Raw genomic sequence first — 24,580 nt, forward strand, 5'->3', positions numbered from 1 at the left:
GGCTAATCCACCTAATTTGCACAACCCTGTACACTCTGGGTAATTTAGCGTGGCCAATGCACCAAACCTTTGGATTTTGGGAGAAAACTGGAGAACTCAGAAGAAACCCGCACAGACATGGGGAGAATGTGTAAACATCACACAGACAGTCACTCGTGGGTGGAATTGAACCCAGGTCCCTGGCGCTGTGAGGCAGCAGTGCTAGTCACTGAGTTACCATGCCAATGGCAATATCAGTGGAGTAGTAATCCAGATACCCAGGCTAATGGTCTGGGAATATGGGTTCAGATCCCACCATGGCAGCTGGGGCAATTTAAATTCAATTAATACATCTGGAATATAAAACTTCTCTCTATGGTGGTGACTGTCATAACAATCATTGATTATTATGAAGGCCCATTATCTTGCTTTAGAGCAGAGAGATCTGCCATCCTTACTTGGTCTGGCCTACATGACGGTAATGAAGTTGACTCTTAACTGCCAGCTGAAATTACGCAGGGACGGGTAATAAATACTGACCTTACCAGCAGTGCCCATGTCCCAAGAAGGTATACACACAAAGTTGTGTATAGGTGGAGAAAAAGCAGAGTGAACATTTCGATCCAACGACCTGTCTTCAGGGTTCTGAACCCAAAACACGCTGCTTTCTCTCTCCACAAATGGTGCCAGACCTGCTGAGTTTCTACAGCAATTTGTTTCTATTTCAATTTCCAGTATCCACAGTCCATTTTTTTTTGAGTTGTGTGAAAGTTTAGCTTCCTGATTGGACTTAATAGGGTTACAGAGTTCAAACCCTCTATTGGCTGCACTGGGGTCAATGTTATAGTTTGGTTCCATGCTAATTAATAGGTCGATGGTGTTGGTCAATAACATCTTCCTTGGATTTTCCTAGGTTGGGGAATTGGACCTCAGCATGGGAAGGTGATTGCAGTGCCCACTGTTCCTACCTCCTATTAGCTGGCGATTGGCATAGATTCGTACCAAATGGCACAGGATACAAGAGTGATGACCTTCTACATGGAGCTGAGAACAGATCCTCCTGGGCACTGTGCCATCACACCTCCAGGATCACTGTACCATGATGAGCCCAGCCCTGCTCAGTCTGTTGCCAATACCCGATCACCATGCTTTCTCTCACCCATCGTGCCACCCTGTACGCAGCGACGCAGTCTGCCGCCAGATACAAAGATGGATTTCCTGGGCTTTCCTGGTTGCAAGAAGGGCACAGCCTCACTCGTTCGCACACAATCAGAAACCAATCCCTTTCGGGAATTTGCCCCAGCTAGCTCTGGGAGGTCCACTGCCCCGTCCTCTCCGGTATGCATCAGGACTCACCCGTTCTGCCCAGTTACCTTGGAGAATACTATGGGCGGTGACACCAGAGGTAGAAGCTCAGTAGTTACTTTCAGCTACATCGAAAAGGCCAGAGTTAAAACTGTTGTGAACCCTTTCAATGTGTCTGTGCTTCCTCAGGGAGTGAAGCTGGCTGGCATGGGGCAGGGATCCTCCATTGGATGGAAAAGTCCCCAGACTAGTCACAAGGTATCTCATGGGATAATATCAATGCCAACTCCGATGGAGAGTTTTGACACAAGGGTGAGCACAGTGTCTGTGGGAAGTTGCCGTGAGCCTTCGAATAGCCTCATTCCCAATCGGAGTTTGCTCTCATCGGTTGGGAGCGCGAGCCAAAGATATTCTGATGCTGCAGCTCAAAGTCCATGCCCTGGAGGGAAAAGAGCACAGTCTGGGAATGAACTACGTCAAGGGTATCCTTCAAAGCAAGTCTGCACAAAGGCTCTGGACTTGGGAACCGATCTAATGACTGTGGCTACCCCCAATAAAACATCGAGTAACCACAGCATTGCTGCCATTCCATGCGTGAATCCCATAGGAAGAGAAATCCCAAACAGTCCCGGCCTCACACAGGTACGTCCTGCTAAATGAATGAATGAATTAATGAGCTTTATTGCTTCTGTTCTATCCAGAGAATTAAATTGAATAATCTTCTGTGTAAACGGGGTAATAGCAGAGCAGCTTTGAGACCCCAGAAATGGGTAATTATGGGATGGTGGGCCCCATCTCTCTCATTTTGTCAACGTTGCTGTCTCGGTGGAGTATGGTATTGTGAAGGAGCAGAATTCACCCTTTGCTCTGAATAGCAGCTACAGCAAACTATATATTACGGTAAGACATTAAAATGTGAAACTTGTTTGGTAATCACCATCAATTCTGAATGAAAATGAACTGCATTGTGCGCCATCCAGCTGGGAGTGTGATGCTGACCTTGCGAGAGCCATCAGATGGGAATTTAAACTATTTTGTGGTTATTTATTTCCCCTAACACTGATGTTTCACCACACTGAGCTCCCCAGCAATAACCCGCACACTCCAAACATTCATCACTTGGTCCGGCTGTGCACGACTGATCACAATCTATGTTTCCTGGCCCACTCCAAGTGAATCAAATCTTTACTCACATTGACTAAATGAATCCATTCTCTCATATATGCCCATTGGCTTAGTGTTTAGCACTGCTGCCTCACAGTGCCAGGAACCTGGGATTGATTTCACCCTCAAGCAACTGTCTGTGTGGAGTTTGCACATTCTTCCCGTATCGGCGTAGCTTTCCTCTGGGTGCTTGGGTATCCTCCCACTATATAAAGATGTGCAGGTTAGGGGGATGAGCCATGCTAAATTGTTCAGTGTGCAGGCTAATTGGATTAGCCATGGGAAATGTAGGATTACAGGGAATGATGTTGGGTGGGATGCTCTTCAGAGGGTTGGTGGGGACTCGAAGGGCTGAATGGCCTGCTCCCACACAGTAAGGATTCTATATCAATCCATTTCTTATTCTTGATAAAATGTAAAACCTGCTCCTTCCTCATAGCTCCTGCTTGCTTTATGTTGTCTGTAGACACGCCAAGAAACATTTTGAGATCTCCTGAATTTGTGAAAGGTGCAATATAAATGGAAATTGCTCTTGCGCTGAAAAGCAGTTTTTAGTAAAAGCAAATGGTATTGGTGATCTTGGACCATCACAGAAGCAAGTGACAAAATCAAAATGCTGGAAATAAAAACAAAGTGCTGGAGAAACTCAGCAGGTCCAGCAGCATTTGTTGAGAGGGAAACAGAATTAATGTTTTGAATCTGATATGATCCTTCTTCTGAACCAAGAAACCATTGTTTGTTGTGGCCATAAGATATAGGAGCAGAGTTAGGCCATTTGGCCCATTGAGTCTGCTCCATCATTCAAACATAGCTGAAATACTTCTCAACCTCATTCTCTTGCCTTAACTCTGTAATCCTTAAACCCCTTAGTACTCAGAAACATATCTATCACCGTCTTAAAGACTCTTATTGATTTGGCCTTCTGAAGCAGTGCGTTGCACAGATTAACCACCCTCGTGCTGAAGAAATTCCTCCTCATCTCAGTTCTAAAGGGTCATCTCTTCACTCTGAGGGTCCTCCTAGTGGAAACATCATAGAGTAAGCGAGTCACGGAGATGTACAGCACGGAAACAGACCCTTCGGTCCAATCTGTCCATGCTGATCAGATATCCCAACCCAATCTTGTTCATCCCCCCACCACCCCCCCCACTCCCCCACCCCCCCACCCCGCCAACACCTGACCCATATCCATCCAAACCCTTCCTATTCATATACCCATCCAGATGCCTTTTAAATGTTGCAATTGTACCAGCCTCCATCACTTCCTCTGGCAGCCCATTCCATACACATTTCACCCTCTGCGTGAAAGTATTGCCCCTTAGGTCTCTTTTATATCTTTACCCTCTTACCCAAAACCGATGCCGTCTAGTTCTGGACTCCTCCACCCCAGGGAAAAGACTTTGTCTATTTATCCTATCCATGCCCCTCATGACTTTATAAACCTCTATAAGGTCACCCCTCAGCCTCCAACGCTCCAGGGAAACCAGCCCCAGCCTATTCACCCTCTCCCTATAGCTCAAATCCTCCAATCCTGTCAACATCCTTGTAAATCTTTTCTGAACTCTTTCAAGTTTCACAACATCCTTCCAAAACGATTTTCTCCACATCCACTCTATCTAGGCCCCTTGATATTCTGTAAGTTACAATCCGATTCCTCTTACCCTTCTAGACCATAAGTCCATAACACAGGAGCAGAAATTGGGGCCATTCAATTCATTGAGTTTGCTCAGCCAATCAATCATGGCTGATGAGTTTCTCAACTCCATTCACCCGCTTTCTCCCTGTAACCCTTGATCCCCTTTTACAGTCAAGAACCTATCTATCTCAATCTGAACTATACTTAATGACCTCCACAACCTTCTGTGGTAGTGAATTGCATACCATAGGCTGAAGGAGTTTGGGTATTTGTTGGATTGTAGATTACTGCCTGATTCTAGATCATTGCAAGCTGTTAGTTCAATGCTTATTTTCAAAATTGGATAACAGGGCATCGTTACAAGGCTGCATTCTCTCTGAGGGATTCTGTATACTGTGAGAACAAATCCGAGCAATTGTCCAGATCAAAGTCATTGCTTTCATCCTGCTCCTGAAAGATGCTGGTTGAGGAAGGTTTTATAACATCCCTGGGATCTGTGCTGATTATGTACTGCTGAACTCTTTTTTTTTTGTGATTTGTAAGTGGACAAAATAGAAGGAGTAATGGTGACCTAGTTCTTTCTGAATCACTGGGAATTGAATGCAGAGAGTCACTATGGTGACACTATGGTTCTAAAAGGTGTATTTTTTTTCCTGCTTGTTTTAACGAACAGCGTTTTGAGACAGAGGCAGCAGTGGTCTGCTTCAAGTCAATAAAGAAAGTAAGCTTGTGAGACCTTAGAAATTTTTAAAAGCTGGAACAATCCTGAATGGGTGGGGTCAAGCCCCACAGAACCAGGATTTTGAGTTCAGGTTTCAGTAGCTGTTGGGATTGTGAAAAGCTGATACACCTCAGTCTCTCTCTTTGCTACAACAAAGGGGTTCTCTTCCTGCTGCTAGAATTGCATGTGAGACAATCTGTTTTACTAAATTTGCCAAGGGTACATCTATGGCAAATTGGAACAGTCAATGATAGCTTATTATTCTGTTACATTCCAATCAAATTAAGTTATCCCAATAACTGGGCTATCTCCTCGACATGTATTGATGGGGTTTGGTCTGGTCCATAACATTAGTTAGTGAAGGTGTGCTGATGAGTAACATGGGAATGAGCTGACATTCAGCTAACATTGTAACACAGGTTCCTCAGGGTTTGGGATGAAGCTACATAGTTGGGTGAGCTTGGCTGGAGCTTTACAGTCCATTCAATGCACCAAGGCAACGGACTACAGACCCAAAAGGAGAGATGGGAAGCAATTTTGGCTTCACTCAACGAGTTGTAATTTGGAATGTGCAACTGAAGTGGTACAAGCAGAGTTGACAGCAGTTTTCAAATGGGAGAGAAAACCTCTGGTTCAGGGCTGAAAGGAGAGTGGTGATGTTTAATTTGTTTAGCAAGTAGTTCACTGGAGAAGCCTTTTGGCCCCTCATGTCCCTGCTACCCCCTGCAAGAGAACCTCGCCTACTACCACCACCCACATTGTCCCCCTAGCCCTAAACATATATCCTCTTCAGTTAATGATCCAATTTTTGAAACACTATTCTTTCATGGCACGTGGGCATCACTGGCTGGGGCAGCATTTGTGCCCATCCCTAGTTGCCCTTGAGAAGGTGGTGGTGAGCTGCCTTCTTGAATCGATGCAGTTCATGCACTGTAGGTAGACCCACAATGCCCTTAAGGAGGGAATTCCAGGAATTTTACCCTATGACATTGAAGGAACAGTGATATATCTCCAAGTCAGGACAGTGATGACTTGGAGGGAAACTTCTAGTGTTCCCATATTTCTGCTGCTCTTGTTCTTCTTGATGGCAGTGAGCATGGGTTTGGAGCGTGCTATCTGAGGATGCTTGGCAAATTTCTGCAGTGCATTATTAGGCCAATGCTGCACACTGCTGCTACTGTGGAGAGTTAGCATTGAGATGTCATGCACAGTATCAAGCTTCTCGAGCGTTGTTGGGGCTGCACCCATCCAGGCAAGTGGGGAATATTCCATCCTACTCCTGACTTGCGCCTTGTAGATGGTGGACAGGCTTTGGGGGAGTCAGGGGGTGAGTTACTCGCCTCTGAATAACTAACTGCTGACCCAGTTCTCTAGTGAATAATTAGACAGCTCTTTGAAAGACAGCTCAAGATGGGCCTAGTGGCCATCTTTTGTGGTGTAGAATTTCATTACATGAGAGTTGTTGATGTTCACAGCTGGAAGGAAAGAAATGGAACAGACCAGTAGAAAACAAACCGTTTAATTCAGATCCATCAGTTTCTCTTGTGATAACATCTCCTGTCCATCAATAGATGCTGATTGAGAAATATGAGGAGGAACAACTACCGATAAAGGTGTCCAGTGTGTATGCATTGTGAAGAAATTACAGGGTGTTCCGTACTCTGGACAAACAATCCTCCTTCCGCCTAAATCCTCAGTACCAATCTATCTTTCATTCATCTCCCTGTAGTTTGCAGCACCTTGCTGAAGGCTCGTAGTTGGAGGTGCTGTGGTAACGTATTTTTTACATGAACTTCCTGAGGAAGTGGTGGAGACGGTTATAGTTACAACATTTAAAAGACACTTAGCTAAGTACATGAATAGGAAAGGTTTGGAGGGTTATAGGCCAGGAGGTATGCAGGTGGGACTAGTCTGCTTTGTGATTATGTTTGGCATGGACTGGTTGGACTGAAGGGTCTGTTTCTGTGTTTTATGACTCAAACTCTATATTATAGCTTGGACCTTTGGACAACGATGGTTGCGTCTCCAATGTTTTTTCCTGCCTGCCATTGGTGTGCTGTGGAAGAATTTTCAGACCTGTTAGGCTGTGTTATGAAGGTATCTTCCTTGAACTTCAAGTCCTGGAGTGAGACTTGAACCCAGAGTTTCAGACTCCGAGGCAGGACACTACCCGTTGTGATGCAAGCCCTGTACCAGCTCGCTGTGTTAGCTGGATGGTATTTCCTTATTTCCAAACCTCTTTCTGATATTCTGTTGTTTCCAGTGAACACGCAATTGTCCAACAATCTGGTATTAAAATCTGATCGCAATGAGAGTAGGTCATTCAGCTCCTTGTGCTCCTCCACCATTAAATAAGAGAATGGCTGATCTTATTGTAAACTCAAATACACATTCTGATCCACTCATCATAATCTTTCATTGTCTTGCTTTCCAAGAGTCAACTCTGCCTTTAAAATATTCAAAGATTCAGCTTCCACCACTTTTGAGGAAGAGTTCCGAACACACTCAATCCTCTGAGAGTAAATTTCACTCCTACCCATTTTAAATGTGCTCCCCTTTTATTTTTAATTAGTAATCTCTAGCTCTAGCTTTTCCCATAAGAGGAAACTTCCTTTCTATATCTGTCCTGTCAAGACCCTCAGGATCTTTGTATTTGAATCAAGTTACTTCTTAATCACTTGTATTCCCCTCACAATAAAGGATAGCATTTTATTGGTTTTCTTAATTACTTGCTGCATGTGAATACCAACCTTTTGTGATTCATGCACTAGGATACCCAGATCCCTCTGCATTTTGGAGCTTTGCAATCTCTCTCCATTTTTGGCAATATTCTCTGTATTCTTCCAATTTCCCGTTTTCCCAAATTATATTTCATTTTCCCACTCACTTAACCTATTTATCTTTTTTAGGCAACAAAAACAGAAGTTGCTGGAAAAGCTCAGCAGGTCTGGCAGCATCTGTGAAGAGAAAGGAAGTTAACGTTTTGTGCCCAGTGACCCTGGAAGGATGCGACCAGACCTGCTGAGCTTTACCAGCAACTTCTGTTTTTATTTCTGATTTACAGCATCCACAGTTCTTTTGGTTTTTATTTAATTTTTTTTGGGAGCCTCCTTCTGTCTCCTTCAAAGCTCACTTTCCTCCCTACCTTTATGTTGTCAGCAAATTGGGCAAGCACACTTTCCTTTCCTTTGTCCAAATCATTTATAAATTGTAAGTAGTTGAGACCTCAGCACTGTTATCCCTATCATTACGTCTTGCCAACCTGAAAAAGATCCATTGTTGCCTACTGTCTGCTTCCTATTAGCCATCAATCTTCTAACGATACCAATGTGTTACTTGATACCATGGGCGTTTATGTTCTACAATAACGTTTTGATGCAGCACCTTATCAAGTGTTTTGTAGAAATATGTTAGTTCTTGCTGTATTATTTTCAAGTCTGGATTTGTGTATCTATGGTTGCGTTAATTGAAGGCTGTTGTTTCATCTTTGTTATGTATTGTTGGTGAATATTTCAGGTTGCCCAAGGTGAGCTCTATATTTTAATTGAGGGAAAATTGCTCTTGCCGTTTGTTCTTTGAAAATCTAATGAAAATTGGGTTTCAAACGGCATGAAAAGATTTGTTTAACAACCACCAGGTTCATTCATAGTGTGAGTAATTCAAACATATCCACAGCGTTGTAATGTATCAGTCTTTTATACAATGCTTGTATTTTCACTGCCTTGTTATAACTCAAAAGTGAAATTGGATAGATACTTGAGAGGGATAATTTGGTGTATGGAGGAGTGGTATTGGCCTAGATGCTGACAGTTCACTGCTCCTTGCGTCCATTGACTCCATCTTGGTCTCTGTCAAGCAATTCACTCAGTCTCATTCTGATTTTTTTGATTTGATCTATTATCCTATGTACCTAACTACAGTGAAAAGCAAGTATGTAAGTTAGTTCGCTGAGCTGGAAGGTTTGTTTTCAGATGTTTTGTCACCATGACTAGATAACATCATCAGTGAGAGACTTCAGTGAAGTGCTGGTGGTATGTCCCTCCTCTCTATTTATAGATCTTGGTTTCTTAAAGTGGGTGATGTCATTTCTGGTGTTGTTTTCAAAGGAAGGTATACACAACCCATTGTCACTAGTTCTCATACCTACAGACAAAGAAGGACACCACTTTGACTGGGACAACACACACATTCTAGGACAGGCGAAACAAAGACACGCACGAGAATTCTGAGAGGCATGACATTCTAACCAGAACTCCATCAATAAACACCATCGACTTAGATCCTATCTATCTTCCCTTGGAAAAAAATGACATCACCCACCTTAAGAAACCAAGACCTATAAATGGAGAATGGGACATACTACCAGCACTTCACCGGAGACTCTCACTGATGATGTTACCTAGTCATCATGACAAAATGTCTGAAAACAAATCTTCCAGCTCAGCGAGTTAACTTACAGACTTATCGTCAACCTGATCTACACATCGTCTCAAAAATTGTTAATAGTGAAGATTTTTTTTTGTTTTGCGAGCAGTACAGGCAGATCATAGCAAACAAGGACGTACAGACCATAGAGTGCTGAGACAGAGCGAGGTATTCAAGGTTACAGCTGCACAGGAGGTGCACAAAGCAAGATTAATGTTATTTGAAGAGAGAGAGGTCCATTCAGCAGCCTAATAACGACAGGGAAGAATCTGTTCTTGAACCCGTTGGTGTGTGTGTTCGAGTTTCTGTATCTTCTGCCTGATGGAAGAGGGTGGATAAGTGGGAGACCCCTCCCGGGGAGTGGGAGGGGTCTTTGATGTTGGCAGCCTTTCCACGACACCTTACAAGTTTCCTTCTTCTTTCAGTCACTGCCATGTGATCATTAACGTCTGCTGGGACCATCTCATTGGGCTGAACGGTCACTTTCTGTGCTGTACCATTGTGTGATTCTATCTGGCGAATCTGAGAGTTAACAATAAGAATGATTTCTCAGTGTTTCGAGGTGAAACAAGATGCTGTACGGCGAAAAGTGAATTGCTTCTCTTCAGGGGTGGGGGAAGCAATTTTTTCAGCTGCCGATGTCCTGGGGCAAGTGTCACCTCTGTCCCCAGTCTGAGTATTCCCAGCTGTATGTTGATGTCTTGGTTTGATTAGATTACTTAGTGTGGAAACAGGCCCTTCGGCCCAACAAGTCCACACCGACCCGCCAAAGCGCAACCCGCCCAGACCCATTTCCCTACATTTACCTCTGCACCTAACACTGTGGGCAATTTAGCATGGCCAATTCACCTGACCTGCACATTTTTGGACTGTGGGAGGAAACTGGAGCACCCAGAGGAAACCCACACAGACATTGGGAGAATGTGCAAACTCCACACAGACAGTCACCTGAGGCGGGAATTGAACCCAGGTCTCTGGCGCTGTGAGGCAGCAGTGCTAACCACTGTGCCACCATGCCACCCACAGTGACTGTGGCAGTACAACAAGGTAGAATAAAATGACAGCCTCAGTCTTGAGGGATTACAGGTGGGAAGGAATATAGAAAACTAGGCCCCTTTAGCCTGCTCTACCATTCTAGGTCAAGGCTTATCATCCTCCTCTAAAGCATTTTCCCACATTACCCCCATGCCCCTTTATGTCATTGATATGTTAAAATCTATCAGTTTTGAATATAGCAGTCAGGGTGGCATGGCGTCTCAGTGTTTAGCACTGCTGCCTCACAGCGCTGGGAACTCTGGTTCGATTCCAACCTCGGGCAACTGTCTCTGTGGGATTTGCACGTTCTTCTTGTGTCTGCGCGGGTTTCCTCTCACAATCCAAAGATGTGCAGGTTAGGGTGGATTTGCAATGCTAAATTGTCCATAGTGTTCAGGGATGTTTCAGTTAGGTGCATTAGTCAGGGGAAATGCAGAGTAATAGGGTAGGGGAATGGGTCTGGGTGGGTTACTCTTTAGAGGTCAGTGAGGACTTGTTGGGCCAAATGGCCTGTTTCCACACTGTAGGGATTCTATGACTTAGTCTCTGCAGCACTCTGCGATGGAGATTTCTAGATAGTTAGTCAAATTTTGAGTCATCCAGCACAGAATGAGGCCATTTGGCCTATTGTGTCTGTGCAGGCCCTTTGAGAACTCTCTTCAATTAGTCCCACAACTCTGCTTTATCCCCGTAGCTCGGAAAGGTTTTGTTTCTTTAATATGTAACCAATTCCCTTTCAGTTACTGGTTGATCCACCATCTGTTCACCATGGATCATTCCAGATATTAACACCTCACTGCTTTTACAATAAATTTCTCCTGGCTTTTTATTTGTCAATTATCTTAAATCTGTGTTTCCAATTAGCGACCCAGCTGGCAGGGTCTTCCTTCTTGCTGATTTTATCCAAACTCCTCATGATTTGGAACAGGGACAGTTGAGGGTAAATGTGATCTGACCTAACTCCTATATCCACACTTAGTGGAGGGTGCTTCTTTATAATGTGTCTTTATGTAACTGAACAGTCCAGTGCACTGTCAAAAAGACTCACATTAGATAGAATGGAACGTTTGAGTTATAAGGTGAGGCTGGATAGGCTGGGACATAAATCATGGAGCTTAGGAGGTTGAAGGGTGACCTTCTAGAGGGTTTTAATATAAAGAGGAGTATTGATAAGGTGAATAATGATTAGCTTCCTCATAGTGTGGAAACAGGCCCTTTGGCCCAACCAGTCCACACCGATCCTCCGAAGAGTAACCCACACAGAACCATTTCCCTCCTAACACTAACACTACAAGCAATTTAGCACAGCCAATTCACCTGACCTGCACATCTTTGGATTGTGGGAGGAAACTGGAGCACCCGGAGGAAACCCACACAGGTGCCTTTCTCCCAGGGTGGGGAATTTCAAGACCAAGGGGCATATTTTTAAGGTGAGAGGAGAAAAAGCTGAAAGGGAGACAGGAGGCAGCCTTTTCACAAAGAGAATGGTTCATGTGTATAATGAACTGCCAGACAAAATGGTGGGTGCGTGTACAGCTATAATGTTGAAAAGACATTTGGATAAGTATATGAATAAGAAATGTTTGGAGGGATACGGGCCAAGTACAGGCAGATGGGACTAGTCTAATTTGGGATTCTGGTCGGCATGGACTGGGTGGACCAAAGGGTCTGTTTCCCTGTTGTACGGCTCTATGGCTTATTGTTGTGGTTCTGTTCGCCGAGCTGGGAATTTGTCTTGCAAATGTTTCGTCCCCTGTCTAGGTGACATCCTCAGTGCTAGGGAGCCTCCTGTGAAGCGCTTCTGTGCTGTTTTCTCCGGTATTTATAGTGGCCTGTCTCTGCCGCTTCTGGTTGTCAGTTCCAGCTGTCCGCTGTAGTGGCCGGTATATTGGGTCCAGGTCGATGTGTTTGTTGATAGAGTCTGTGAATGAGTGCCATGGCTTATTCTTGCAGTGTTGTATAACTGCTCCCAGTTCATTGTGACTGAGGAACCCATTCTGAAGAAGGGTCTCTGGACCCGAAACATTAACTCTGCTTACTCTCTCTATGCATGCTGCCAGACCTGCTGAGTTTCCCCAGCAATTTCTGTTTTTGTTACTGATTTCCAGCATCTGCGGTTCTTTGTGGGATTTTAATCACTTTTGACCCTGCTTATTTTCAACTCTGTAGCCAGCCTTATTGCATTGGCTCTTGAAGTGCAGAGATCTTCTTCCTGTTGCCAAGTATTACAGTGACTGTCTTCCCAACTTGCCCCCTTCCAATGGTCCATATCCTTCACTCTCCCCAAGCCACTTACCAGTACAAATGTAGGCCATTTGGTCTAACTAGTCTGAACTGGTGTTTATACACCACACGATTCTTTGACCATTGCAGGTGTTTTGTCCCGGCCTCTCAGACAATCTCACTGTCCCCATTCCTCCCTCAAACTGGCTTAATTTCCTTCTGAGACCATCCATACTAACAGCCTCCATCACTTCCTGTGGTAGAGAGTTGTAGGCCATAAAGTAAAGGAATTTCAGTTGGATTTAATTTATTCATAACCATTTTATGTGTAGGTCCTCTGCTTTTGGATCCTCTGACAAGTGGGAAAAATTCTCTTCCTGTTGGGCCTGTGCAATTCTCACATAATGTTCAAAGATCTCTATCAGCTGTAGCCTTTTCTGAAGAAAAGAGTGGTGAATAGTTCAATCTTTCCTGATGACTGTAACCTGATAAATATTTTTGAGCACTTTCCCCAGGGATGCCATGAGTCTCCTTATAGTTCAGAGACTAGAACTGTTCATGGTACTCCTGAGAACAACCTGGCCCAGTTACGTTGAACAAACCCAGGGAATGCTGGAAAATCTCAGCAGGTCTGACAGCATCTGTGCAGAAAGATAGTTATTGTTTCGAGTCAGGTATGACATCTTCAGAATGGAACGAACCATATTCCAACACCTTTTCAGTTCTGAAGGAGAATCATAGAGTCATCCAGCACTGAAACAGACCCTTTGGTCCAACTAGTCCATGCCGACTGTGTTCCCAAACTAAACTAGTCCCACCTGCCTAGTCCTAGTCCATATCCCTTCAAACCTTTCAAATTTACGCATTTATGATTAGATTCTCTACAGTGTGGAAACAAGTCCACACCGACCCTCCGAAGAGTAACCCACCCAGACCCAATTCCCTCTAACCTGCACATCTTTGGACCATGGGAGGAAACCAGAGCACCCGGAGGAAACCCACGCAGACACTGGGAGAATGTGCAAACTCCACACAGACAGGCCCCCTAGGCTGGAATCGAACCTGGGACCCAGGTGCTGTGAGGCAGCAGTGCTAACCACTGAGTCACTGTGCCACCCTATCCAAATGTCTTTTAAATGTTGTAACTGTACCTGCATCCACCACTTCCTCTGGCAGTTCACTCCACACACTCTGTGTTTTAAAAAAAATTGTCCCTCATGTCCTTTTTAAACCTTTCTCCACTCACTTAAGAAATACATATCCGACTTGGAATGTTAACTCTGTATCTCACTCCCCAGATGTTAGTCATGATGTGTTGGAGGTGCTGGTGTTAGACTGGGCTGCACCAAGTTAAAAATCACACAACACCAGGTTACAGTCTAACAGATTTAATTGGAAGCACAAGTTTTTGGAGCTGATGAAGGAGCCGCACTCCGAAAGCTAGTGCTTCCAAATAAATCTGTTGGACTATTACCTGGTGTTGTGTGATTTTTAACTTTCCACAGATGTTGCCAGACTTGCCGAGTTTCTCCAGCATTCTGTGTTTGTTTCAGATTTCCAGCATCCACAGCACTTTGCCATTATTTCATTTCATTTTAAGACTGAGTTACTTGAATCTCTCTTTCCTGAAACATGATTGTACCTTGCATTTATTTTTCCTGAAACATATTTGGAGTTAGAAAGCAGCTGAGTGGATGATCCATTGGGTTCTGTCTCCCTTAAGATTGTTCAATAAAGCTCTGTCTTCAGTGTCCATTTCAGGCATCTATGTCTACTTTCAGACTGGGCTAACAAGAGATTAGAAGCAGCAGACGGTGAACAAGCACAGAGAGCAAGGCACTGATTTCACTGTTGGCAAACCCAGTGCATCAGGACGTGAGACGTGCAGAGGTGGCCAGACTATTAAATTGGCAGTGAGCCAGCTTATTAGCTGTAATTGAGGTCTGCGGGAACAAGTCTGAGTATTGACTGGTACTTTGCCAAATCATTTATTGGGCTATTATTGAGACTGAACTGAATATGCAGCTAGGAGTATCAGTTTGTGTACATTGTGTGGAACGATGCGTACACACAGGCAAACAGAAGCTGTTATCACCTGAAAGATATAGAGGTGGAGAGCAACTTTGAGGTTCTTGCTATGAATTGTTACTGTTGTTCTCTGCAAATGCTTAATGCAGGAGAACTTAATTGGAATGTTCATCATTATTAGTCATAATGATCACTATAATGATCAGTAAATGGATCATGTTTATTGGCTAGGAAGGGTCTTGAGCCAATGAGAAACAACTGAACACATTAGCTGCTGGGAATAGGTCATCAGCTCAAAGTATTCGTTTATTCCCTGTCCTTCGCCACTTTACTCAGTTCTCCTGAGGTTTGTTTCTTAAAGTTGTACCTCCTAAAGTGGGAGAACTCACCAAATCAGATACATCTTTCAGATAGCAGGCAAAAGCTCAAAGGTCCTATGATTTGAAGATTTTGAAATCTGATAATGCTAGAAGGATCAGGAAACCATAACATTGGAACAAGGCGACAAAATAGAGGAAAAGAATGTGTCTTTTTATTTTATGCCTTTTGAAATTGTGTGCTGATATGAGAAAGAACTGTTCTTAAAACCAGTGTTTTGCCAGGATTGATGCATGCTTCGAAAAGCAAGTATCCTGAATCTCATGGCAAGTGTTGTCTAAACAGCATCTTGACCAAGTGATAATTGTAGGTTAAGGTGCAGGCAATTTATGGTTGAGGTGTTCTGTATCCAGATAGAGCTTTGTTTAGTAACATGAAGTTGATTGGTCTATGGATTAGTGACTAGTTATCAATGATAAGAGTCTTTTGTCTGTCAGCAACTGTGCAATTGTTTCTCAGGTACCTGACAACAGTGGGTGAGAACGAGAGATCAGAGGCAGCAGATGGTGAATAAGCACAGCAGAACGAGACATGGATTTAATTGAGAGAAACCACCGGGTCTCACCAGCCAGGCATGCTTTCTCCCTCCCTTCTCTGCAGTAAACCACTTTAAATCTGAAGAAAACCTCTTTATCTTTCATTTTGCTTTAACCTGTGATGTTGAATTGATAAGCTTTTTATCACCTTTTTAGAACTCTTTTAGAAGTGAACCAGCCACCCTTGGTGTTTTGCAAACCAGCAAAAACATCTAAGGAAGGATGATTGAGAAGCAATGTTCTAACCAGCACAAGAATCATAACAAAATGTTTATAAGGGGAATTGAGTTTAAATTTGTAGTCGTAGAGTCATACAGCATGGAAACAGACACTGTGATCCAACCAATCTGAACCTCCTTCAATCTGAACCTAATCCCAAACTAAACTAGTCCCACCTGCCTGCTCCTGGCCTATATCCCTCTAAACCTTTCCTGTTCATCTACTTATGAAAATATCCCTTAAATGTTGTAATTGTACCCACATAACCACGTCTTCTGGCAGTTCATTCCACACATGAACCACGCTCTGTGTAAAAAACGTTGCCCCTCATGTCTTTTTTTAAATCTCTCCCCTCTTGCATCATAAATGTGCCCCTTAGTCTTGAAATCCCCCATCCTTGGGAAAAGACAACAACCATTAACCCCATCTATACCCCTCATTTTTTTAAACACTTCTATAATGTCATTCCTTAACCTCCTATGCTCCAGTGATAAAGGTCCCAGCCTATCCAGCAATTCTTTATAACTCAAACGTTCCGTACCTGACAACATCCTGGTAAATCTCTTCTGAACCCTCTCCAGCTTAATAATATCCTTCCTATAAGTGGGTGGCCAGAACTGGACATAACACTGTTTGCCAGTAGCTGGAGTTTAATGACTTGTTATCCTTGTTAAGTACAGAAACCTCGTCCATGCTTTGTGTCAACCTGGGGCTGAGTATCAGCTTGATTGGGGAATCATCTGCCATGGTGGGATTTGAACCCATATCCCCAGAACATTACCCTGGGGTTCTGAATTGCTTGTGTAAGTGATATTACCACTGCTGCCAGAAATGTTCAGATGTGTCCTGCCAAAGGTACAGTTATACCAAAGGGCTGGAGTGGGAAAAGCTGCCCAGAAATTCCTCTGCATGTTCTCAGTATTTGCAGACCTGTCATCACCACTTGCACTCCTATCTGGAGGACCTGTGTTAGCTGTAGCAAAGTACAATGTAACATTCGGATCATCAGCGTGTTAGTGTCGGAGCTCCCTAAACATCCTGGCGAAAGACTGTTTTGAAGCTTCTTAATGTCAGAACCACAACATTCAGTAAAATTCCACAAATGGCAATGAGATCATTTGCAAACAATGAGAGAAAAGTAAAGATTTCATCGTCTGCATTTCTCAAATGACAAACCTAGTTACTCAACACAAGGTTTGTAATAAGATGTCAGCAGTCTAATTTGTTGTGAATCTTTGACATAATAGTTGACACAATCCTCATCTCTGATATTTGTACAGTTGGTAAACATTGCTCAGGATTTTTTTGTGTTTTGAAAACGTTCATCAACTATGCTTTCTTTGAATTGTTCTGTAAGTTAATTGGATTTCTGTAAGAAGAGGGTGATGATTATAAACTCTCTCTTTGATCCTCTGAGATACCTCTCAAAATCATCCAAAACCTATTTTGTACACAATACTTTATCTGCCTATTTTGTGTTAGTTAACTGATTTGTAAACTTTGTCAAATATAAGGGTTTGCTATTTCCTTTATTGGTTAGCGTATTGAGTGTAGGAGTTGGGAGGTCATGTTGCGGCTGTACAGGACATTGGTTAGGCCACTGGTGGAATATTGCATGCAATTCTTGGCTCCTTCCTATCGGAAGGATGTTGTGAAACTTGTAGGGTTCAGAAAAGATTTACAAGGATGTTGCCAGGTTTGGAGGATTTATGCTATGGGGAGAGGCTGAATAAGCTGGGGCTGTTTTCATTGGAGCGTCGGAGGCTGAGGGGTGACCTTTTGAGGTTTATAAAATCGTGAGGGGCATGGATAGGATAAACAAATAAAGTCTTTTCCCTGAAGTGGGTGAGTCTGGAACTAGCGGGCATAGGTTTAGGCTGAGAGGGGAAAGATATAAAATACACCTAAGGGGCAATTTTCTCACACAGAGGGTGGTACGTGTATGGAATGATCTGCCAGAGGAAGTGGTGGAGGCTGGTACAATTGCAACATTTAAAAGGCATCTGAACAGGTGTATGAATAGGAAGGGTTTGGAGGGATATGGGCCAAGCGTTGGTAAATGGGACTGGATTAGGTTGGGATATCTGGTCAGCATGGCTGAGTTGGACCGAAGGGTCCATGCTGTCCATCTCTCTGACTCTGACTCTAAACACTGTCCACCTGAAATTAGTGTTACCAATTTGATAAACCGCCACATTTTTACCTTGTTGAGTTCAATTTCACAATGTGCTGTAATAAAACAAAAAACTTTAATGAAACAAAGCGGATGACTGAGATCATGTACAAAAATCAAAATTGATGGAGAATTTCAGCAGATCTGGCAGCATCTGGGTAGAGAAAGCAGAGTTAATATTCTGAGCCCAATGACCTGGACTCCTGTTCTGAAGAAGGATCACTGGACCCAAAACCCACACTCTGCTTTCTCTCCACAGTTGCTACCTGACCTGCTGAGTTTTTCTAGCATTTCTTGTTTTCATGTATTTCACAATTTGCTGCGGGTTTGTGACATTTTAAATGAGGTGGTTATTGAGGGCTATTTCAGCTTACTCCTTATTAGTTTTAAAAATGGCATTTCTGCAAAACCTACATTTAGACTGTATCAGCAGAGTAGGGAAAGCCTGCAAAATAATTGAGAAGAGTGCTGGCCTGGATCCAAAGTTGGCTGAGGAACAGAGAGCAGGGGTAAGTATTTTGTGCAGAGGAAGATATCATCAATCCTTCATTTCTTGAATGAAGCAAATGAGTTAGACCTGGATATCAAGGATGCATCTTCAAAATTTGCAGATGGCAGAGGACTTGGCAATATTGCTAACTGTGAGGAGGGCAGTGATAGACATCAAGTGGGCTAAGTCTGGGCAGACGAGTGGCAGATGAAATTTAAAGCAGAGAACCGTAAAGGCATTCATTATATTCGAAGGAATGAGGGGAGGAAAGATATAATCAAGAACACAATTCTAAAAGGGCTCTCGTAAACAGATACTTAGGGATGGTTGTGCACAGATCATTGAAACTGCCAGTGTCGGCTGGGAAAGGGGGTTAAAGAGGGGTGTAAGGTTTATAGTCTGAGGCATAGAATGTGAAAGCTCAGAAGTTATGATGAATGTTAGAAAATGCTGGAGTATATTCCCAATTCTTGGCACTTCACTTTAGACAGACAGGGTGGAGAAAAGATCCATGTCAGTGCTTTGAAGTTACTTCAGTTCTGAGGAAGGGTCCCTCCACCCGAAACTTTAACTCTGATTTCTCTCTACAGATGCTGCCAGACCTGCTGAGCTTTTCCAGCAAGCTGTATTTTTGTTTCAGTTGCACGCTTTGCTTTGGTGACCGGAATTTAGTTCTTCTTGTCTTTTGTAATGTCCCCATGAAGTGCCTTGGGAATTTCGTTTGGACCGTGTTAAAGGTGCTACAAAATGCAAGAAGCTGTTGTTGAATATGAAACTGGGTAAGGTGAAACTGCACGATGCCATACCGTGTCCTTTTTGGCTGAACGGTACAAATCCATTGTATTGAATTGGTTTCCGGCTTCTGACAATGGGCTAGATCCAGTAAACCAACTGGAGAGTTTGCCTGGATTAATGCGGTTTCAGGAAGAAACTCTGATTTCTGCAGTTAAATCGGGGGGGGGGGGGGGGCCCAGACTCTACCTGTGAAATTTAAAGCAACTTTTTGGTTCAAAAAGTACAGCTTTTTATTGTTTTATTTTGAAGGTTGAGGCTTGTATGTTGGTCGGAGAACACTCTGAGCGTGCTCAGAGGATTGCGAAAGCCAGACGAGAGTTCTTTTATGGAACGTTGGAGCCACAGATCCCAGAGGATAAAGGTAAGCCACAAAATCTATACTGGCGTATATGACATAGATAGGCAAGCTACAAGGAGTATGGCCAGGCCCCAGGAGCAGACCAACGAGGATGTCCTCAGACATTCCTGTTTACAACTGTCGGGCAGGGCTGAAGTAATGTAGGATCAGGTGTGTTGCTACAGTGATGTATTAAGTGGGGAGTAGTGTAGATGGGTGTAGATAGATGTGGAAGGAAAACAAAATCAGTAAAACTGACAATTTGGACATCTGTCCCATCTTGTCTGTTTCCAAACAAAAATCCAATATGACCAATATGCTCTTTTTCAAGTGCAAGTTTATTTTTAAACCTGTTTTTTTCCCCTTTGAAGTATGCCATAGAGATGTACAGCATGGAAACAGACCTTTTGGTCCAACCCTTCTACGCTGACCAGATATCCCAAATTCATCCAATCCCATTTGTCAGCAGTTGGCCCTATCCCTTAAACCCTTCTTATTCATGTACCCACCCAGGTGCTTTTTAAATGTTGTAATTGGACCAGTCTCCACCACTTCCTCTGGCAGCTCATTCCATACACGTACCACCTTCTGTGTGAAAAAAGTCCTTTTTAAATCTTTTTCCTCTCACCTTAAACCTATGCCCTCTAGCGTTGGACATCCCTATCCCGGAGAATACACCTTGGCTATTCACCTTATCCATGTCCCTCACGATTTTATAAAGTTCTATAGGTCACCCCTCAGCCCCCGCTGTAGGGAGAAAAGCCTGTTTAGCCTCAACCTATAACCCTCTGACACTGACAACATCCCCTGTAAATCTTGTTTGCACCCTTTCAAGTTTAACAACATGTTTCCTACATGTGTGAAGTATGATTGCTAGCAGAACCTGAGTGGGAGAAAGTGGGAACTGCAGATGCTAAAGAGTCAGAGTTGAAAAGTGTGGCGCTGGAAAAAGCACAACTGGTCAGGCACCACCTGACGAAGGGCTTATGCCCAAAACGTCAACTCTCCTGCTCCTTGGATGCTGTGTTTTTCCAGTGCCACACTCCTCAGCACACCCTATGTGGGCTGTATGGCCCACTTTCATACCGTGTCTTCTGTGCAATGGAAGGATTCCTAGGTTGCTCCACAAGCACTCCCTCCATGGCTATAGGGGTGGCAAATTGCTCACTTGCAGTCTTTGAAGAACCTATGTAAATGTGCTTACCGGTTGCTAGACCCTGTGGACTTCTACAACCGCTGATGTGTTTGAATGATATCCAGTTTGGAAGTGTATCCTCTACAAACTGAAATGGGTTATTTGGGGGCTAGTGCAGTCAGTTCCTGCCTCCTGCACTGAACTTGGTGGTCATTCGGTTCCTAATGATCTGTTGTCTGCTTTGCAGCTGACTCTAAAACCTGGCAGGCACCAGTGAATCCAGACAACAACACAACCAGGGAGATAGCAGAGAGCAAGGACCAGGGGGCCTCGGCCAATGGATCTCTCGATGCAAAACTGGGCACGCTCAGTCAAGGCTCTGCCAAGGTCGTTAATGATCTGAAAAGTGCACCTTTGTCGAATGGGACTTCCACCGATTACAAAGCAAGAGACCAACTGCGAGCGATGAAGTACTCGGAGACTGATCTGGATGCTGTGCCTATCAGACACTACCAGGAAACCAACCTTGATGAGGTCATGACAGATTACAATATAACCAGTTCAGACGGGCAAGAGCTTACTCACCCCATGAATTCAACACTTGATTCTGTTCAAATGGACCATCCCGTCCCTTCAAGAGGCTTCGGTCGAGACCAAACCACTGGGAATCATGAGGTGTGCAGGGAAGAGCAATCCAAAGCTGCTGAGGATGATGTGTTCTCCGAACTGTCCTCTGCTGCTGACGAGAGGTAATCCGTTTTGAATAAGCGACAACCAGATCAGACAGAAGATGTTAATTTTAATTTTCTCGCTCTCCACTGATGCTGCTCAACCTGCTGAGTTTCTCCAGCCTCCTCCGTGTCCATATCTGCCAACAACAGATGCTTCTGGAGTTAGCAACTGGAATCAGTTTGTACCATGAAACAAAAATAGAAAGTTTGGAAAAAAACACAGCAGGTCGAGCAGTACCTGTGGAGAGAAAACCGAGTTAACATTTCAAGTCCAGTGACCCTTCTTCACGACAGCTTTATATCATGGCAGCCCTCCTCCCCAGCAGTTAATGTTACCTTAAGGACAACCAGGTAGAGGTTACTGATTGATTTAGTAGCTTGAACACATATAGGGAGAGACTGACCGAGTCTGTGACAAAATGTGACATTCCTGAAGAAGGGCTTATGCCTGAAACATCGATTCTCCTTCTCCTTTGATGCTGCCTGACCTGCTGCGCTTTTCCAGCAACACATTTTTAAACAAAATGTTAATGTGCCTGACTCCAGTTCAGCAGATTGTGTTCAAATCACATCAATCTCACAGCACCTTGGATATTCAGCTTTGGGCAAGTGGCCTGTTCAGTTGCAGACAAGCTGCTCTAAGTCTGAAGGTTCAAGTCCCGGTCCAGTACTTCGTAAACACAAGAACTGGGAGCAGGAGTAGGCAATTCAACCCCTCAAGCCTGTCCCACCGTTTTATACGATCATGACTAATCTCACCTCGGTCTCAACTCCACTCTCCCGCCTGGTCTCCGTAACCCTTCGACCGTTACTAAATAAATTATCTCCTCCTTAAATTTATTCAGTGTCCCCATACTCTGGGGGAGTGAATTCCACAGAATCCTGACCCTTTGAGAAAAGTAATTCCCTCTCATCTCTGTATTAAATCTGCTGTCTCTTATTCTAAAACTATGACCTCTCATTCTAGACTGCCCATAAGAGGAAACATCCTCTCTCTGCCTAGTTTGTCAGTCTCTTTTTAGCATCTTATAGCCCCCCCTGTCATCTATCTGAACTACAGAGGGGATTGGCCTAAACTGCTCAATCTCGAGACAAACCCTTCACCTCTGGAATCAACCCTATTTTGGTGTCGCATGAAAACTTGGTCATCATACCTTCTAAAGCAGCTAAGCAGAACTACGGAGTAATGTTCACTTCCAAAGTTAATAATTATTATCAGCAATGAAATACCAAGGTCAGAGTATCACATGGCTCCTTTGTAAGCATGTTGTTCAATAGGACTATTGTACATGAACCTAGTTATTATCACATGGCTCTGAGGTAATATGAGCTAGGTGATTCCTCCAAAAATACAGATGTTACACGCATTAAAAAGGCAATAGCGTCATGCCAGCTGTTTATGTATACTGTTCCATGGGACATCAAATGTGAAATACTGCACTGCAGAATGAACAAAAGACCAGGAGTAGCCCCTCAAGCCTGTTCTGCCATTTAATAAGATCAGGTTTGATCTGTGGCCCATCTCCCGTAATATTTTTGCTTGACAAAAATTTTATCTGTCTTACATTTAAAGCTAACGACTGAGCTAGCATTGACTGCCACTTGTGGAAGGGAGATCCAAATCTCTACCTGGCCCTAGTGGAATTATCGCGAGGCTATTAATCCAGAAACTCAGCGAATGTTTAGGAAAACAGGTTTAAATCCTGCAGTGCTAGCTGGTGAAATTCAAATTCAATTTAATAAGTCTGGGATTAAGAGTCTACTTTTGATCATGAAACTGGTGTCAATTGTTGGCAAAACCCATCTGGTTCAATAATCTCCTCCAAGGAAGGAAATCTGTCATTCTTACCTGGTCTGGCCTATGCTTGATTTCAGAATCACAGTAATCTGGGCAGTGCGGGCTGGGCATTAAATTCTGGCCCGGGCATGATGTGAACATCCCGTGAATGAGTAAAAATGAAAATGCCACCCTTTGTGTGTAGATGTGCTTCCTACTGTCTCATAGAACAAAGAACAATACAGCGCAGTACAGGCCCTTTGGCCCTCGATGTTGCGCCGATCCAAGCCCACCTAACCTACACTAACCCACAATCCTCCATATGCCTATCCAATGCCCTTTAAATGCCCATAAAGAGGGAGAGTCCACCACTGCTACTGGCAGGGCATTCCATGAACTCACGACTCGCTGAGTCAAGAATCTACCCCTAACATCTGTCCTATACCTACCACCCCTTAATTTAAAGCTATGCCCCCTCGTAATAGCTGACTCCATACGTGGAAAAAGGTTCTCATGGTCAACCCTATCTAAACCCCTAATCATCTTGTACACCTCTATCAAGTCACCCCAAACCTTCTTTTCTCCAATGAAAACAGCCCCAAGTGCCTCAGCCTCTCCTCATATGATCTTCCTACCATACCAGGCAGCATCCTGGCAAACCTCCCTCGCTCCCGTTCCAGTGCCTCCACATCTCTCCTTTTGTATGGTGACCAAAACCGCACACAATACTCCAGATGCAGCTGCACCAGAGTCCTATACAACTGCAACATGACCCCAGGACTCCGGAACTCAATTCCTCTACCAATAAAGGCCAGTACGCCATATGCCTTCTTCACAGCACTATGTACCTGAGTGGCAGTGAAGGTTTAACTTAGTCTGTTTGGGATGAGAGGGATGTACTGTGATGAGTGGCTCAGTGAATTATAATAATATTTATTGAGGTTTAGAATTAGAGACAATTTCATTGAAACATACAAGGTTGTGAAAAGGCTTGAATCATGGACATTGACAGTTTGCTTCCATTGATCAGGAACTCTAGAATTATAGGAACACAGTCTCAGGATAAGGGACCAGCTACAATCCTGTTTTAAACATGAAGAAGCTATTTCTTAGGTTTATGTTTGGACTAGTGCTGGATCCACTGCTTTTTGTCATTTATATAAACGATTTGGATAAATACAGGTATGGTTAGTAAGTTTGCACATGACACCAAAATTGGTGGTGTAGTTATCTCAGAGTACAACGGGACCTTGATCTGATGGACCAATGGTCAGAAGAGTGGCAGATGGAGTTTAATTTAGATAAAAGTGAGGTGTTGCATTTTAAGTAAGGCAAATCAGGAGAGGACTTATACAGTTAATGGTAGGGTCCTGGGGAATGTTGCCAAACAGAGATCTAGGGGTGCAGAAGCATAGATCCTTGAGGCACATGGGATAGTAACAAAGGCATTTGACAGTCTTGCCATAATTGGTCAGTGCATTTAGTTTAGGAGT

The 24,580-nt window shown here is 43.7% G+C and overlaps 1 protein-coding gene across 11 annotated transcripts in view; it reads left to right on the forward strand.

Moving 5' to 3' along the window:
• Positions 1 to 24,580, forward strand: part of LOC140484719 (PH and SEC7 domain-containing protein 1-like) — a 208,566-nt gene that overhangs the window by 63,087 nt on the left and 120,899 nt on the right. For 10 of the 11 annotated variants that reach the window (XM_072583468.1, XM_072583466.1, XM_072583473.1 and 7 more), the window contains 3 exons: positions 893 to 1,926; positions 19,357 to 19,468; positions 20,827 to 21,328. In XM_072583468.1, coding sequence (XP_072439569.1) covers positions 985 to 1,926; positions 19,357 to 19,468; positions 20,827 to 21,328 — 1,556 coding nt within the window. In that variant the 5' untranslated portion in view covers positions 893 to 984. The remainder of the gene's footprint in view (positions 1 to 892; positions 1,927 to 19,356; positions 19,469 to 20,826; positions 21,329 to 24,580) is intronic. The other variant, XM_072583476.1, reaches the window with a different exon arrangement.

The sequence above is a fragment of the Chiloscyllium punctatum genome, chromosome 13 (genome assembly GCF_047496795.1).
Source record: "Chiloscyllium punctatum isolate Juve2018m chromosome 13, sChiPun1.3, whole genome shotgun sequence".
NCBI lineage: Eukaryota > Metazoa > Chordata > Chondrichthyes > Orectolobiformes > Hemiscylliidae > Chiloscyllium > Chiloscyllium punctatum.